We start from the raw sequence: 17,224 nt of genomic DNA on the forward strand, positions 1-17,224 counted from the left end.
ATCTTGGTCACATGGAAAACAACCCTGTCTTAAAAAAACAGTTGTACGCTGGGTATAAAAAACAGAAGTGCCGAAACAAATCTCAATGAAATGGACTAATTTTTACAATTAATAATCAGATTATTTTTTTATTAATAGCAAACCGGTATCGAATATACCGTAAACTTTTATCAAATTAAAATTATGACGCCTATATTGAAAGTGTTAACGAAAATAATCAGCTAGACCCTTTAATTATATAATAAACGTATGAAAGCCACAAAATATAATATATGGAATCAAAATATATTATAATTATTTCATTTAATATTAACTAACCTAAACAAAGGAAAGGAAATACATATGTAAGTTTATATATGTATGTATATTATCGATATAATTTCAAAAATTGTAAACAGTTGCAAATTGAATTAAGTTCTACGAATCGAATTCGCCTTGTCGAACACGAAGTTACTTCGCTGTTACGGCATTTTTCATTGTTTGTTTTGTATTCTCCAAAGCATTTAGTTTCGCTAGTTGCTTCATGACATCCAACTCTTTGATGAAAGTGGCCAAAACATCCTTCGTACTCTTATAGTCGGCGTCTTTTAAATCGATTAAATCATCCTGACTTTCCAGTTCTGTAAATAAAGGTAAAGTTAACACAAGCAATTAAGAAGTAAGATATTATATACGAACCATCTATTTCATTTTCAATATCGTCCAAACGTTTCAATACCAAATTCTGTTGTATTTTAATATGCTCCATTAATCGGTGCTGACACTCAACTGGATCGATAGGTGCTTCCGGTTGTGGTATATTGGGAATGGGATGTGCTGGTGTAGGTGTAGTGGGCTCCGATTTAATTTTTTTAGTGGGCGACACTTTTGCACTCAACACTTTACTGCCGATTTCGGCATCCTCGATTTTAATATCTTGGTCGGATTTTATATCGGATTTGATACTTTGCTGTGCTATGTCTTCCTCCCACTTTTTAGCCCACAAATACAATTTCGGATGACAACGATTATTGACAATATTCATTTTTACGCGCAACGAATGCATAAAGCGATTTAACTCGACCAAATTTCCAGTGAGAACATGTGATTTCTTCAAAAATCCGAAACGTTTTGGCAGATTTGGATTGGCAATGTGGTAATTGGCCACTGGTAATTTTCCATCATATAACCAATCCTGATCGTGCTTGAAACGCATTGATTCGCGACCACGTTGGGGATTTCGACAAATATAACATACATATTTCTCAGGCACATCCACCTCTTTATCGATGCCATTGCAAATGCCATGTTGCCAGCATAAGCACAGTTCGCACTGTATCATCAAACCGTCTTCCTCGCCGTATGAGCATAAACAATTTATTATTTCCTCTTGACGCATGCTAACAATCTTTATTATTTCGCCGTTTTCCTTTATGTACTGCGGATTATTTACACTGGTTACACCTGTTATACCATCAGTTTCATTAGAAGCCGGCGCCAATAGCGGTGGGAACGATGACGATCCCGAGTCAGCGGTTACCGGTGAATCGAGGCTGCTCATTGATGTGACTGGCGCGCCAGAGGATTTGCGTTTCTTGCCAACCTCTACAACTTTTGCGTCCGGAGTGGCATTGAAGGAGTGGCGAGTCTCCTCGAATTCGGATACACCAAAACTATTATCACCGGTGACAACCGGTAACAAAGATGTGCCTGCTGAGGTTTGTGCCGCTGTCAAGTAACGCTTAGTGGTGCGCTGACGGTTGCTTTTGCGTGAGCCCAGGGTACGCTTATTTGGTGACATGCGCGAACGTTTGATTGGTATGCCCGAAATGTCGGACAAACTATCATCCATAGTAATTGAAGTGGCTACAGTAGCCTCTACCGCTGTAGTATTATGACTATCTTGTGCCGAGCTATTAAGCAAGGTGTCATTGAGACCGACAGATATTTGTGAAGTCTCTGCATCGGCGTCTGTTTCCATCTTGTTATCGGCTTCACATTTTAAATCTGTGGTAGTCACCGTAGACTGAGGAATACCGCCAGTGGTTACGGCATGTGTACCAGCACTGCGTCTATGTGCGCGCGTTTGTAGTAAATCTTGTTGGTGTAGCTTAGCAAAAAATTGCTGATTTGGAATTTGATTGCGCGGAGCAGGTTCATGTTGGTCTGGTTTGGTATGTGTACGTTTTTCTGCCAGATCAAGCATTTTTGGGCACGAACCCAGAAGCTTATTCAAATCAGGATGGTAGTGCTTAACATGGATTTGCAAGTGATCTTCCTTGCGGAAGTTTTTCAAACAGCCCTCTTGGGGACAACGGAAAAGGTTGTTGATTATTTGCACCTTTAGTCCACCAATGTAAGCTAAAAATAAATGCACAGGTATATTATATTAAGCATTAAAATATAAAGCAAATAATTACCATAACCATCTTCTGCTGGCAAATTAGCATCCACGGAACGTCCTGAAACGGTGTCAGCATTGTCTATTATATCCATTGTGACGTCTTTCAAAGGAGAACCTCTCGCCAAAGTTGGCGTCATCAGTTCTGCTGGCGGTTCGGCTGAGGCCACGGGTGTTTCAATATATTGTGAAGTACTGACAGCAAGTGCTGTTGTAGCTGCTTTCACACTTGCTGCATCCATGGCGGCAATTGTCGTTTCTAACGCTTTTGGTTTTGGGGGCGGCTGTGGTGTATAATCAGGCGTATACACATAGGCGTTTATATCCTTTGCACGACGTCGATGAATGCTAAAATCATATATATCGGGGTTGTACACCTGGCCTTGCTCCTCAAGAAAAATTTTCAAATCAGCTTTTGAACGGAAACGTTTTCCACCGGGCGTAACTAATATGACATCCCATTTGCCTAAGACATTTGAACGCTGATACATATGTTTTACCCAGCCAGGTGGCAGACGCCAATCTTCAACGATTACTGTGGGCTTTCGGTGCTCACCGACAATAAGATAACCTTCTTTTCCAATTGGTTGATCGTTCACCCAATGGCATGTCCATTCTCCGTCTTTTGGAATATCCGGTAAATTTAGTGAAGCTAAAAAAAAACAATAATTTAGTACATTTTTTTTTATAAATGCTACCACCATTTGGCTTACATAAATCCAAATTTGCCAGATCAAGTAAAGGCCAATCCTTTCGAGAACCAGACGAAGCTCGCTTTTTTCCACTTGTTGAACTTGATGTCACTGGTAATGGCGATTCGGTATTTGGAGTTTTTAGTGCTGATGTGTCGGACAAATTGGTTGAAGGTGTCTGTGGAGTGCTTGGTATAGTCGGCGATGATGATATTGGTGCTTGTAACTCTGGATCCAATGGTAATATTTTATTAATATGTACTGCTCGTACATTTTTAACATAGCCATCATCAAAAAGTACTTCATACATATCATTTCCGAGTATTTTCTTAATTGTGCCAGGGAATTTCCTGGGCCCCGACCAACGTGCCATACACTTTTCTTCCAGCTCAAAAACTGGCACTGGTTTTGTGGAAACTTTTTGACGCAAACGCGTTGAATTCATGGGTATCCACTCTTCTGTGCCGACAACTGCCGATTTTACTTTGCCAGAACGTTCGAATTTTATTAGCACTTCTCTGTCGTCATTGTCCACTTCAACCACACGCGCTGCATGCCATACTCCATCAAAATCTTGTGCTTCTAATCGTGCACCGGGGTTGAATGATGTGACCGGCTCAAATTTTACAGCCGCCGGCGATGCAGCAACTGGCGTAGTTACTGGAGATGCAGTTTCAACATCATCTTTTACGGCATTTGCATTAGCTTTTGCTGCGCTACGTTCGGCAGTTTCAGCCATTATTTGTGCAACCTTGGCTTCTACTGTTGCTTTTGTAGCATCTTCCGTTGATTGATTTGTAAGACTTGATGTGTTCATGCTATTATTTTTTAGGTCTTCTAAATCAGATTCAACTTGTGTTGGATCGACTTTTCCCCACGGAAATACTGTGGGAAATACACGTTGTTTAAGTAAATACTTTCCACTACGTTGTGGTTGGAAATCAATACGACGAAAATGTCTCGAGCACACAAGCACGCTTTTGGTAATTTGTCGTTCTGAGCTAAGCCGGGTATTACGCAGCCAAATAGCACGTATGTTTGCATCCAAGGGAAACGAGTGGTAAGTGACACCATGATGTTCCGGTAAGCGCGAGGTAGAGTTGCAGCCAGTTACACAACAGCGACGCCCCATTTTTCAGCACTTTTATTTTCTAAAGATGCACCACTTTCGATATAAAGTATATGTAAGTATATATATTTATTTCTTGTCGTGTTAGGTAGTCTGTCATATCCGTCACACGAGAATTATTATTATTTTTATCTCTATTTCATTATATTTCAAACTCTCAGTAGTTTAATCGATTAAAAGTATCTTTTAAATTTAATAATATAAGCACTATTTCACGGTTTAAACTATTTGTTTAGTTTGTAATCAAATTGTAAAACTTGTGAAAATGCCACTTAAAAGTCAATTGCTATGGTCAACTGCTTTATCGACATACATGTGCCAAACAGCTCAGCTTTATGTGATGGCAATATCAAGGCTTGCCACACTCTTATTAATTTGTTGAAATTGTCTAAAAATATCTGTACATTGTTATCCCAATAAAAGTTTTTACAATAACCGTATTTCAGCATAAACAAATAAGAAATTTATATTGATCTATACGTAGATATGAAGAACTCTATTAAAGTAAATAGCCAACTTAAAGTGATAAAAATTCTTTTCCTATTACTATGTTTCTACGTCATCTTTACGTAACGTAAGGCCTTGCAAAAATAGAGAAAATTATAATTTTATTGTTCACGGACGCTTTGTATACGTATAGTAATATAATTTTATATAAAATTAAACTTTTTATTATTCTGTTCAAATCAATTTGACCTTCACGCGTTGGCGTTTGAATCAATTAAAAGGACGCGTGATTTGGAGACTATCCAAATCTGCTGTGTCATGTGATCCCTAGTTAAATTGTTTTATTTATGTGCAAATTTATGCAAAAGCAAGCATTTTTATTGAATAACATTGAAATTGTGAAATCGAGTTTTTTTTAGCAATGAACTTCATTATTACCACGTTAAGTACACTTGGCAAGTAATCGTATGTACACTAATTTGAATGAAGCTCAGTGGAACAAAAGCAAAACAAATTGTTATATATGTATATTTTAAACAAAAAGAAGCAAAACATGTTTATGCAAATAATATTTTTTTCCAAGAACCACAATCCGAAATAACCTCAGAATAAAATGTATCGAAAAAATTTAAAACTGTAAATTTTTACATTCAGCAATGTTATTAGTACCTCGGAAATTCCATAATTAACCCGTGATATGCTCATATTATTCGATTAAAACTTTTGTATAGAAAAACTATGACATCATCACTGACACCAACACACTGATGCCAAAGCAGAAGGAAGGAAGGAACGCGCGTTTGTTTTTACGACCATTTTCATGATCAACCGGAAATGAAGCACTTTCAATTGTTGTGTTATGAATATATCTGCCTACATACATATATATATAAATTTAAACCTCTGGAGCTTTTGAGGAAGCCGCCGAATTCTTAATTATATGCTATACACAAAAGCTGGTTCGTAAACAGACACTCATTCAAGTAAACACCTTAACAGTAAGTAACTAAGTACAATACTCATGAATTGAAACATTGATTGAATTCTAAAACGTCTTATGAAGTCAAAACAAAATTTATGTATGTATTTTATTTGGAAATGTGTGCGTACCAGCCCACGAAATGGTACGTTCACTCCACGTAGATGAAAGTTTATACCATTCTAAGCGCAGTGACTTATTTGAGAATAATTATATATATGGTACAATATGTACATAAAACTGAGAGTTCAATATAAATAGCTATATCTGTCATGTTCGCAAGTGTGAAAGCGCTGTTTGAATTGTTAGTGGTAGTGTGTCCACTTAACCTTATTTAAAAAATAATAATATAAATATAATAATGTAAAATTTAAATGTATTAAAATACACAATTCACATAAACCACAGCCAACTTCAATCATTTGCAAACTGTAGCACTATTTACCAAAGACGAAATCATTCGAATTATTTGGATCCAATTTTCAATGAGCCTTATATATTAATCGGCTCAAACATTCTCTCAAGCTTATATGACCATAAAATTGGTTTTGTTTTACGTAACATAGCCGTAGTTAAATATGTCTACGAAACATAAATGATATAAGTAAGGATGAAGGAACAACAGGATACCTCATTAAGGCTATATAAACGATATAAGAGCAAGAATGCGTATTTTTAATTATACCAGCTTATTACATTTATACCAGTTGCTTGTTCTATACGTCACTCAATAATATTTACCAAATGCAATAAATATAAGTACGCCAAAACATCTAGAAAAATCCATGCCTCTGTCGGGCCAACTTCTACATTTTTGGCTTTGGAGGCCAAGGTTTCCGACTGTCACCATATTATATCATGTGATCGTAACCCCTATAATCAATAAAAGTTATAGTGACTATAAACACGTACCTATGTACATAAAAATATAACCCGTAGCTACTTTATTTCTTTATTTCGGCAGTTGATAGTTGCTGATATGTTGCCAATGATTTGCTAGTTGCATGCTAATCAGATATATACTTATACTCGTACATATATGTATGCATTGGTATACTCTTGTACTTTTTCAAATATGTATAAGTAAATATGTTTGCTGCCAAATTATTATTGAATAATGTGAAAAATATAGCCCTCTCGCAAATATGGAATCTTTGAGTAGCTCAACACTATGTATATAGGAATTTATTTCAGATTGCATACATACATATGTCCATATGTATATAGATTTAATTTTTTTAGTAATTGGCGAGGACAGTGGGTTGTAGGTGGCGCTTTTATATACATATGTTCGAGCTGTTTTTTCAGGTTGTTTATGGAAATAAGTAGATTTGGCATTATGGTTTCTAAGCAATTGTTTAATCTTTACTGAAATTTTCTATGGCACATTTTCAGATAAAATGCGACGTCCAGTCTCCAATATTCTTTTTAAAGTTTATTTTATACATAATTGCACTGTTCTGATGCCTCCTAAATATATTATATTATGTATGACTTATATATATGTTTATAAACACATATACTTGAACTTCTGACAAATTAAGTTTTAAGTGCAATTGTATTAAATACACACATATATATTTTTTCAAATAAAATTGCACCGGCCAGTAACTAAAGCAAATTTAAACGATTATTCACTCAAATTCAGTTTAACATACCTACGTACACATTTTCCTCCGTACACAAAGCGGTCATTTTTTGGTCGCCAGTTCACAGGCTGCGATTTCAGTCAACAACCTCCAGCGTAATCTCACCCAAAGCATTAAAGTGAGTGCATAATCGCTAAGATTGCAATATTTGCAGTACATACTCATGTTTGCATAAGCGTTTGTATGTATGCATGTATGTACGCAAACAAGCATTTGCTCGCACAAATTTCCTCTGAAATCTGTATGTTCAGCGTCATTTTGCATACAAAATTTATAGTTTGGGGCATTTAAACATTTTTGGTTGTCAAATTAAACTTCACCTTTATCTGAACCCGCGATAAATAAATGCGTGTGTATTTAAAATCGTGTTTCCATATGTACATACATATGTATTATACTACGAGTATAAGTAGTGGTTTGTAATGTGGGTAATATAATTGAGGATTTTTTTCGGTTTAAGTTATATATTGGGCTTATTAATGGACCATCGAAATGCGCATTTATATAAAAAGCTCCAATATATAATATATGTAATTAAAAAAAATATACAAAAATTTATACCAAGTAACAAAGAAAATAGAACTAAATTTTTTTAGAATTTTAAATGCTGAGATTTTTATTTTTTGTCTTTTTGTAAAAATTAATTTCAATAAATTTTTCTCGTAACTTCGCAATCACGTGGCTCGAAAAAGTATAATTAAAATATTACTGAAAAATTTTTAATTATTAATTACATGAAGTATTTGAACATAACACAAACAGGTCTCTTTGACAAATCTTCTTTTAATCTTAAACGCTATAATGAGGAACTGTCAAGAGTTAAATTGGTAGTGTGGAATATCTTTGCTCGCACTCAGAATTATGTAAGCAAAATTTTCATGATAAAAAATTTAAAAAAATTCAAAACAATTCTTTATAAAAATAAATTGAAACTTAAAACATATATTGTTAAAAACTTACTGAAATATAGTTCCAATATTAAATTTCCTTCTAATAAAATAAAAAATAAGAAAAAATATTTTATGGTCATGTGGAAAAATATAGAAAAGTAGAAAAAGTTACAGGGGCTCTTCAAAAGCTAATATGATAAAAATTGTATTTCCCTAATAAGTGCTCTTATAACAACAATTTTTATATAGACTGTGCGTAAAAGAGTTAATAAAAACACTATTTAAATATAATTAGAGTTTTTTTAGAGAATTTAACCCTCCCATTAATTTCAAATGGTATCCAGGCTCATCCAGTAATTTTAGATATGAAAATTGAGGTATGAAAAACATTCAAATTTCGAAAAAAAACCCAGACATTTAACTATAATACCGAAAAAAGTTGTTATGGAACTTTTCTGGGCTGAATATTTTATGAATTAAATTTTAAGGTATTAAAAGGTGTCTTCGGGCTAAAAAAAAACGTTTATATTTATAGCTAAAATGTTCTGAAAGCCTATTATGCGTTCTAATTCCAATTTTTCCCATTCGACAGCATCAAAACGAAGAATTATTTAATTTAAGAGCAATTTTGACCTAACTCAGGCATTGACCTCAATTACAACCTACATGTATGAAGAATTTATGTATATGTATAAATAACATTTCGTATGAATACATCTATGTACTATCCGGTTAAAACACATAGCTTATTGCACATGTCTATTTATGCGTATACTCAAGTACATTGTCTTCAAAAGTTTGTACGTATGCTTTTTGAATAAACAATTGGCCTTATTTATTAAAAAGTATGAGCACCCACTTACAACTGTTATGATGGTTATCGAGTGAAGTTGTTAATGCTAATCGTAGCTTGTAGTACCCATACTCTCGCTGAAAAACAAACTCATAATTTAAACAAAATTTGTTTGCACTTGTTTTTTGAAGTGTAAAGCTTTACTTATTTTTATTTTAGCATCATTAAGTAATGTACATTACATGCAATTGAAAATTTTGATATTTTGACAGCTATAAATATTGCAAAACATTATTATTATTTGTATTTCTTTTTCATGCTGACCCATTTCGCAGAGAGATTTGAGAAGTAAGCCAGGTTTATGTCAGCAATTAAGAAAATTACGAAACAACGTAATTATTATAATTGCTAACTTTTTTTATTTCTATATTGTTATGCAATTTGTAGTTAGATGTAAACAGCTGATGTGACATAATTCTCTTTCAAAGTTTTATTTCAATTATTTGAAAGTTATCAATGAACAGAATCCAGCTAAAATACTCAACCACATACAGACATATGTATATACATATAGATATAATATATATTATATTTTTTTATATATTTATTACAAAATTTGCACAGTTAATTTCCAAAAACAATGTTTTAAACGATTTTAATCGCAACAACAACATTTATGTATACTTTTTTGCAATTAAACAAAGGCACTTTGATAACCATAGGCACCTTGCCACTTTCTCCAAAATAAATATTTGCATTATTTGCCCGCTTGATATACACAACACAGACGTCGGTAAATAATTTTAAGTACATGCAACCTATTTACCTATACAAGCCACATAATCGTATATGCGGGTAAATATTCGCATTTCCGAATGAAATCCAACTTGTCATTGGCGCAATTCGCAAGCGCTTAACAAACAATACTGCAAATAGCACCAGCCAAATTTTTTAAGCCTGATAATGAACACATAATTGATGTAGTAATGCGGATATTACATACATACATATTTGTATATTCGCAGTAAATGAGGGACTGTAATTCGTGTGAAGTCCGCTTGAATCTACATATATACATACAAATAAACGTACGGTATGAAATTGAGCTTCGTAAGGGTTAAAACGAGTGCACTAATACATTTTTGGAATATTTGTTCAAAAATATAAACTTAATACTATATAATAGTATATTATAAAATATTTTAGCAAAAATAAGACCAACAAAGTCGTAGCAAAGTCAATCTCGTCGCAATTGTGGTTGTTATAACCGAACACTGTCCAATAGGTTTACACGCGGTACGCTGAAATATTCTGTCGAACAATATTTACCAAAGCTGTATGGTGAAAGGAGAGGTGGAATCATCGCGTCACTTCCTCCTCTACTGCCCTGCTTTTGCCAGAGTGAGACTAAAATATCTCGGTAGACACACCTTTAGCGAACCTAGCGAAGAGGGTGGGATTGATATTAACCGCCTTGTGGTGAGCTCAAAACGCTTGATCGATTTATGAGGATCTGGTGATCAACTTTTAAGGAATTTATGATAACAGATGAGACGAATATTTGTCCAATTGAGATCTATCGATTACTGATCAATCCAAAGACCTAAGCCAACCTAACCTAAGACCAACAACAATGTGAAAATGCAGAGTTTAGACGGAACAAAATATTAGATACGCCCGAATATTTATGGAACTTATCTTCATTTTAGAAAAATACTGCAAATGCAACTTGGCGGATTTTAAATAAATTAAAAATACTTCAAAATACAGCTTTTGTTGTACTGAAGCCTCTCAACTTTCCAAAGCGACATCGCTTCGCTCTATGGGCTCTATCGCTAAGTTTCAAAGAGACCCGACGTTTTAGAGCCAAATTTTGTTCAGCTATCCGTGTTTTTTCTTTAAAATGTAGGAACCTCGAAATGGATCACCCTTTATAATTAGCTCAATTTAAAACTTCGAAATCTTTTATACAGAAAGCTCATATTCAAAATTCCAAGTAGCACAATTTCTCCAAAGTATCTCCGTTTCCTTGCAAGCGGTCATTACATGGGGAGGGAATGAAATTATATGAAAACTAAATTTTATAGTTACAAATAATGCTTTAACATGGATATGAAGAGCTTATTCATAAAATCAGCGTTAAGCCACCACAGTTTTCTATATAGAAAATACTTTAAATTCGATCCTTCAATTGGTCTTCGCGATTGGCAGTCGCGGACTCCATTGTAAAATTTCAACATAAATATGCATGTATGTATGTAAATTAAAAAATACATATGTATGTAAAAAATTTAGCGGGAATCTCTGTCAGTGTCATTACAAGTCTTTAACGTTAAATGTTTATTGTGCATAAAATAAATGTGGCATACGACAGTTAAATTCATTGAAAATAATGTGCAAGTAGTTTGAATAAATATACTAAATAATCTTGTTACAGCGAAGTAAGCATACATACACATGTTAAAACCTGCGCACTTCACCTAAAGTTTAAAGGTTTTTATTCCCTGTTTCACAGGCATGCATATACGCACGTTCGTGTACAAAAATTTAAAAAAATAACAACAGCAAAGTACAACTGCGAAGACTTCACGTCACCAGCATAAAATATGACGATCTCAAAGGTGCATTCATTTGCACAAGTTAACGCATCCAATGTTACATACATATGTACATACTGATATATACACGTCTCAGCCTATAAATTACAAACACACACATTAGTATATATGTATTTTATATGTATGCGTTAATATGCACACAAGTAAGCGCATGTAATACATTTTCATTTTTTCATTACACATTGAGATTCACTTTCCATACAGACTCCACAACGTACAGTTACATAAAAACGGGATTTTTACAAACTTGTCATGTCTGTAACCGCCAAGGTCAATAAGCATGCGACTCTGCCATCGGTCATTATAAAACAATTTCACCAAAAATTTTACAAAATCAACAAATCAACCGAACAGCCAACTTATTCATCTGTGTCAGCATCGAAACCCACATAACTACATAACAGCATTTGCGCATACAACCACTCATCAGCAAGCGAAGGTGCGATAAGTCTCTTAAGAAAATTCCAGTGATGTGTAGCCACTATGGGCGTTGCGCATGAATGGGCGTTAAAGAAATTTACTTTGCTGTACATACATACATACTATTGGACGCGTGTGAATGAATGCAAGACAAAATATGTACATATTTGCTCGTAATTTCGTGAAATTAAATTTACAGCAAGCTTTTTTCAAGCATCGGCTTGCTGCCTGTGGAGTTTTGAAAAAGTTTCTCGTATAAATCGCTGAGTAGTGCGCAGGCGCTTGCAAGCTGCTGGGAACCACTTTGCCTAGGACTATTTATGATAAATTTTTTTGAATATACGAAAGGGAAGGTTAAGAACAAGAACTGCCAAACATTTTGTACTTTTTAAGGAAGTCGAAAAAATATTTAAATATTACATATGAGAGCTACGGTAGTTCAAGCAGTGATTTTCTTCACTTTGTGCATTAAACTCCAAGATAATTTGAAATGAAATTCTGTGCGTTATACCATATAAGTTAACCGGTATAATAGCAACCATTATATTAGATCAATTGGAAATGTTAGAAGTACCGAAGAGTTTTTTTTAATCTACTTATGAGTGACAGACTGTATTATAATACAAATATAAGCAATATAACATTGCTCATAGGTCCACGGATTCTGATATTTGCTATCTGGGGGCTTGAAAATTAAACTTCGATGTTATATATCAATGAGCTAACCATTACAACTCAAAATCGCAGTTTGCTGACACCGAAAACTAACAGTAATCCAAATACAAAAAAAAATGCCTCTGTGCTTTTAATCTGTCGGTCATGTAATCAAATCGACAACTATAAGCTAAGCTTTATCAAATGCACAAATCAACAAAAATTTCGATTTTCCTTATTACATGCCATACCTACAGTGTACGTATGTACATATATCTGTATATACATAAGTATTTATTTTACTACCGCAGCGCACAATTTGCCGCATCATTCCGCCTGTCGTTCAATGCCATGCCATTGATGTGAACTTCAAAAGCGCCTTTAATAAGCGAAGAAGAAAAACAAATGCATAATAAACGCTGTGAATTCATTCCCACTACTCCGGCAGGCATTCTGCGCTCGCTTGCCTACTGCATTGCAACACAAGTTCGTGTCTTAAGTCTTTTGTGCAGTTGTGAAATTTCGCTATTTTTCTTCCATCGCAACGCGCTTTAAATTCACCTGTTAAAACAGTGTGAATGAACATTGGCACGGTCCAGGGAAGACGCGAAAAGCAAACTGTAGACAAGCAGCAGAAGCTAAGATTTCTTTTTCAGATATATGTATATGCATGTATGTATGTGGGTAATTGTTGTTGCTTGATCGCACAATGCGCAACAAAATACTATAAATGTATGTATGTACGATTGTTTATGGGTGTGCGTAAATATTTTTATGCAGATTTTATCTTCTTTGAGTTCAACTGCAATTCATCGGTTTCATCGGGATTTATTACTTTTCATAAGTTTGCGGTCAACAATAAATCACTGAATTTCATTAAACTTTTGAATTTTCGAATTTTTGCATGTTTGTAATGCAATTATCAAATGCAACTATTCGTTGTACTCGCACATTAATATTTTGTTCATTCAGATATACTCGCTTATCTGATTTAGCGTTTTTTAAGACCGTAAAATTTCAAATGTTTACAACTTGATTAAAGGAGATGTTGCACTCTAGGTGGGTCTTTAGGGGTATATAAAGCGAGTTTTTTAAACGAGTGGTTTCCAATGAGGCAATAGTTTTACGGAGTTGATCTTTTTTTACAGCCATTCTTGATTTATACTCAGTTTGGTTAGCCATTTCATAATGAAAAACTTGAGTACATTAATAAACGATATTGTCGCATTTGGAGTGATGATAATCCACAAGCAATTATTGAGACGTCGTTACTTCCTCAAGAAGTCACTGTTTGGTGTTCTCTTCGGACAGATTTCATCCAAATTTGTTCAAAAATGAAGCCAACTATAATGTTAGAGGACCATGATTAATAACTTTTTCATGCCAGAATTAGGGTGTGCCGATGTGGACGAACTTTGGTGCTAACAAGATGGGAGTACATGCCATAGAACCAACGATAAATAAACCTGTAATCGTTTTAGGAAAATAATATTTTTCTGGAATTTATTCGAGTCACTTGCTCGAAACTATTTTTAAATCATATTGGAAGGTTTGCCAATAATAAAGCTAAATTCTTGATAACATTAAATTATATAAGTTTTATGTCTGCCCCAAAACCACGTTACATTACTTAATTACTTATTAAATAATTAAAAAATGATAACCTACGAAACAATTTCATCATAAACACCATATTGTGAAGCTTTCAGACACCACCAAAAAACTGTACTTAAAAAGTGCATACTTACTAGTTTTGGAATGTGTGTAGTACATAAATGTCGGTAGGCATTACGTCACTTTGATAGAGTAGGACCAAAATGGAGATTCCTTTAATTTTTTCCGGCAACCGGTTCAGCAACTGACAAACGGTTTCATGTACGTGATATCATATAATTGAATCGACATGTGAATAAATGGCAGGTGAAATACATAATTTATTTTCTCATTTCGCTTTACACGGAGAAAAATTAACATAGCAACAAATTTTCTGCCTTACAAGGTGGAATAATTTTTACAAAACTTTTAAAATTAAAAAAGTTTCATTTTTAGACCGTCTCAAGTACTGAGGAGAGAAAAGTGAAATAACTTATAGAAAATTTCTTCTTTGTTAGATATTGAAACTGAGCGCTTTCCGTGCCTAGAAATAATAATTTATAAACTTAAAAATATTAAAAAAAAAAATAGGCTGTGAATGAAATATGACTTTAATTATGTTTACATGTGCATATACAAACATACAAACATTTTGCATGAAAGTATATAGGGTTTGCTGCCATTTGATCTTAGATTTGTTTTTCCCATTTCACTTTTATTTATATAATTAGGTACTAAAATAAGTTGAGCATACGAAACTGTTTTTTTAAGCGTTTTTCTTGTCACCTAAAACCTCTTTTGGGAGTAAAAGCATTTTTTGCAATGTTTGCAAAATTGGCAAAGATTGCTTTTAATGGAAGTTAATGAATAGCAAATAGCCAAAGCTAAACACTAAGTACTTACTTTATACATATATACATATACCATATACCCAAAAATATGGAATATATACACACATGACGTACACAAAGTACATATATGCATATCTATGTCACATTACTCTTGATGCATACGAACAGATGCATTTACCAAAAACGTTCAAAACCTGTGCGAATCATCTGAAAAGTTGCGTAACTTATGCTGGCGTGTGATAACAGTTGTATGTAGCGCTCAAGCAACTCAAGTTAACTGTAAATATTGACAACCAAAATAAGCAAAAGCGTATGAGAGAAAATCTCGTAGTAACAGCGTGACACACAATCAATTAGGTATTCCACACTCAGATGACACTTCAAATACTGCGACTTACATATATATGTATATACTTATATGAATATATACATATGTTTACATACATATTTACTTAAGTGATTTTGCTTAAATTTGTACTAAGCATGTATATATGTGTGTATGTTTGTTCAAAAATATGTACATCTTTGCATACAGGGCACCTACTTTTAAGCGTAACAACAAACACAACACTTTTTCCGGTACTCGTAACGAGTACAAACTGTTGTAGGAATACTAAATGAAGCGCTATGGTTGAATAGCTATTGAAAATGAAAAAAATAATTATATTTAGTATGTACATATATAAACATACTTAAGCAAGCTATCATTTTTTTTAAGAAATTATTATGTTTTTTAATTTAGACCAAAATTTAAAACTTTGTGTAATCGGCACAAAAATTGTATTTGCACTAGTAATTAAGGGAGATCAGTATTAATATGATTTAATATCAGCATAAAAGTAAATTTTTGGTTTAAAAATATTATTTATTGTTTTGAATTTTTTTTTATGAACTTTAAAACCAGATGTTTGAATATTTAGCATTTAATAATTTTTTTATATAAAAGGGTTTGTCATTTATTCATATACTTATATAAATTTCTCGTGCTTCTCGATTGTTTGTTCGACGACAGGAGATATTTCGTCTTGCCTCGTTCACTACCAGACCCATTTTCTTCGCTTTCTTATCCAATCTGAATAAAACAGTACTAATGGCGACGGTTTGAGGCCAATGATATCATTATCACCGAAACACGTTAGCAGTTTTTCACTCTTATGAAATATTGGGCCTTCTCAATTCAGCTCGAATTAATCTCTCCAGCAGTAGATTGAAGAAATCGCTCGATAGGGAAACACCTTGCCTGAAACCTCGTTTGATATCGAACGGCTCGGAGTGGTCCTTCCCGACCCTGATGGAACTTTTGGTTCATTCAGCGGCATAAAAGCGACTCCTTTTCGTGCTGTCAGGCGACATTGACATAGTTCAGCGAATTAAAAGACAGCGGCTACTCTGGCTGATCATATCATCCGAATGGATAAAAACACTCCAGCTCTGAGAGTATTCAGAACGACTGGCGCGCTGTTGTAAACAAGGCTATAACCGCGTAAACGGTATCTACGCCAACAAAGAAGAAGAATAATATCTCCCTATTTCTTAAAAATTATGTAGCTTTGAAAAAAATTATTGTTGTTTTATTTTTGATCTAAATATGTGTCAACAAAATATAAAATTTTCAGTACAAATTTATTCTAAAAATTTATTTGCATAATCTTTTTTCTTTATAACTAAATAAATATGTGTCAACAAAATATAAAATTTTCAGTAAAAATTTATTCTAAAAATCTTTTTTTTTTATAGCTACTATCAATATCAAATCAATCATTAAAGATTAAGCAAGTTATATTTCCGAAAATTTCCAAAATAGTATTTTTGAGAAAACCGAGTTTAAACTTTTTTATGAGCACCGCTGCCGCAACTTTTGAATAAAATTATTTTTTGAAAATTCTAGAGAGACACAGAAGGTCGGAAGTCGGTTTCAATTAATATTCCACTCTCCTACAAAAGAGGATACCAATACAAAATTACACACATACTTATACATATATTATTGAGTTTTAACCGAATCCACAAATACAACTCAGCAATCACGTATTTGCAACAAACTTAACCGTTTTGGCCAACTATTTTTTTTTGGTTTTTCTCAGTAATAATTTTGGACTACTCAATAATAATTTTTGAGTCTGTCCGGG

At 33.7% G+C, this 17,224-nt stretch overlaps 1 protein-coding gene across 1 annotated transcript; it reads right to left on the bottom strand.

The window, feature by feature from the left end:
* Positions 1-345: 345 nt before the first annotated feature.
* LOC105230848 (uncharacterized) lies at positions 346-4,477 on the bottom strand. Its single transcript, XM_011211842.3, has 4 exons — positions 3,094-4,477; positions 2,400-3,032; positions 679-2,340; positions 346-620 (listed from the first exon to the last, which is right to left on the bottom strand). The coding sequence occupies exons 1-4, from the start codon at positions 4,202-4,204 to the stop codon at positions 451-453; spliced, it is 3,576 nt and encodes a 1,191-aa protein (XP_011210144.2). The 5' UTR covers positions 4,205-4,477; the 3' UTR covers positions 346-450.
* Between the last annotated feature and the right edge of the window lie 12,747 nt (positions 4,478-17,224).

This window comes from Bactrocera dorsalis, chromosome 2, assembly GCF_023373825.1.
Source record: "Bactrocera dorsalis isolate Fly_Bdor chromosome 2, ASM2337382v1, whole genome shotgun sequence".
Lineage (NCBI taxonomy): Eukaryota > Metazoa > Arthropoda > Insecta > Diptera > Tephritidae > Bactrocera > Bactrocera dorsalis.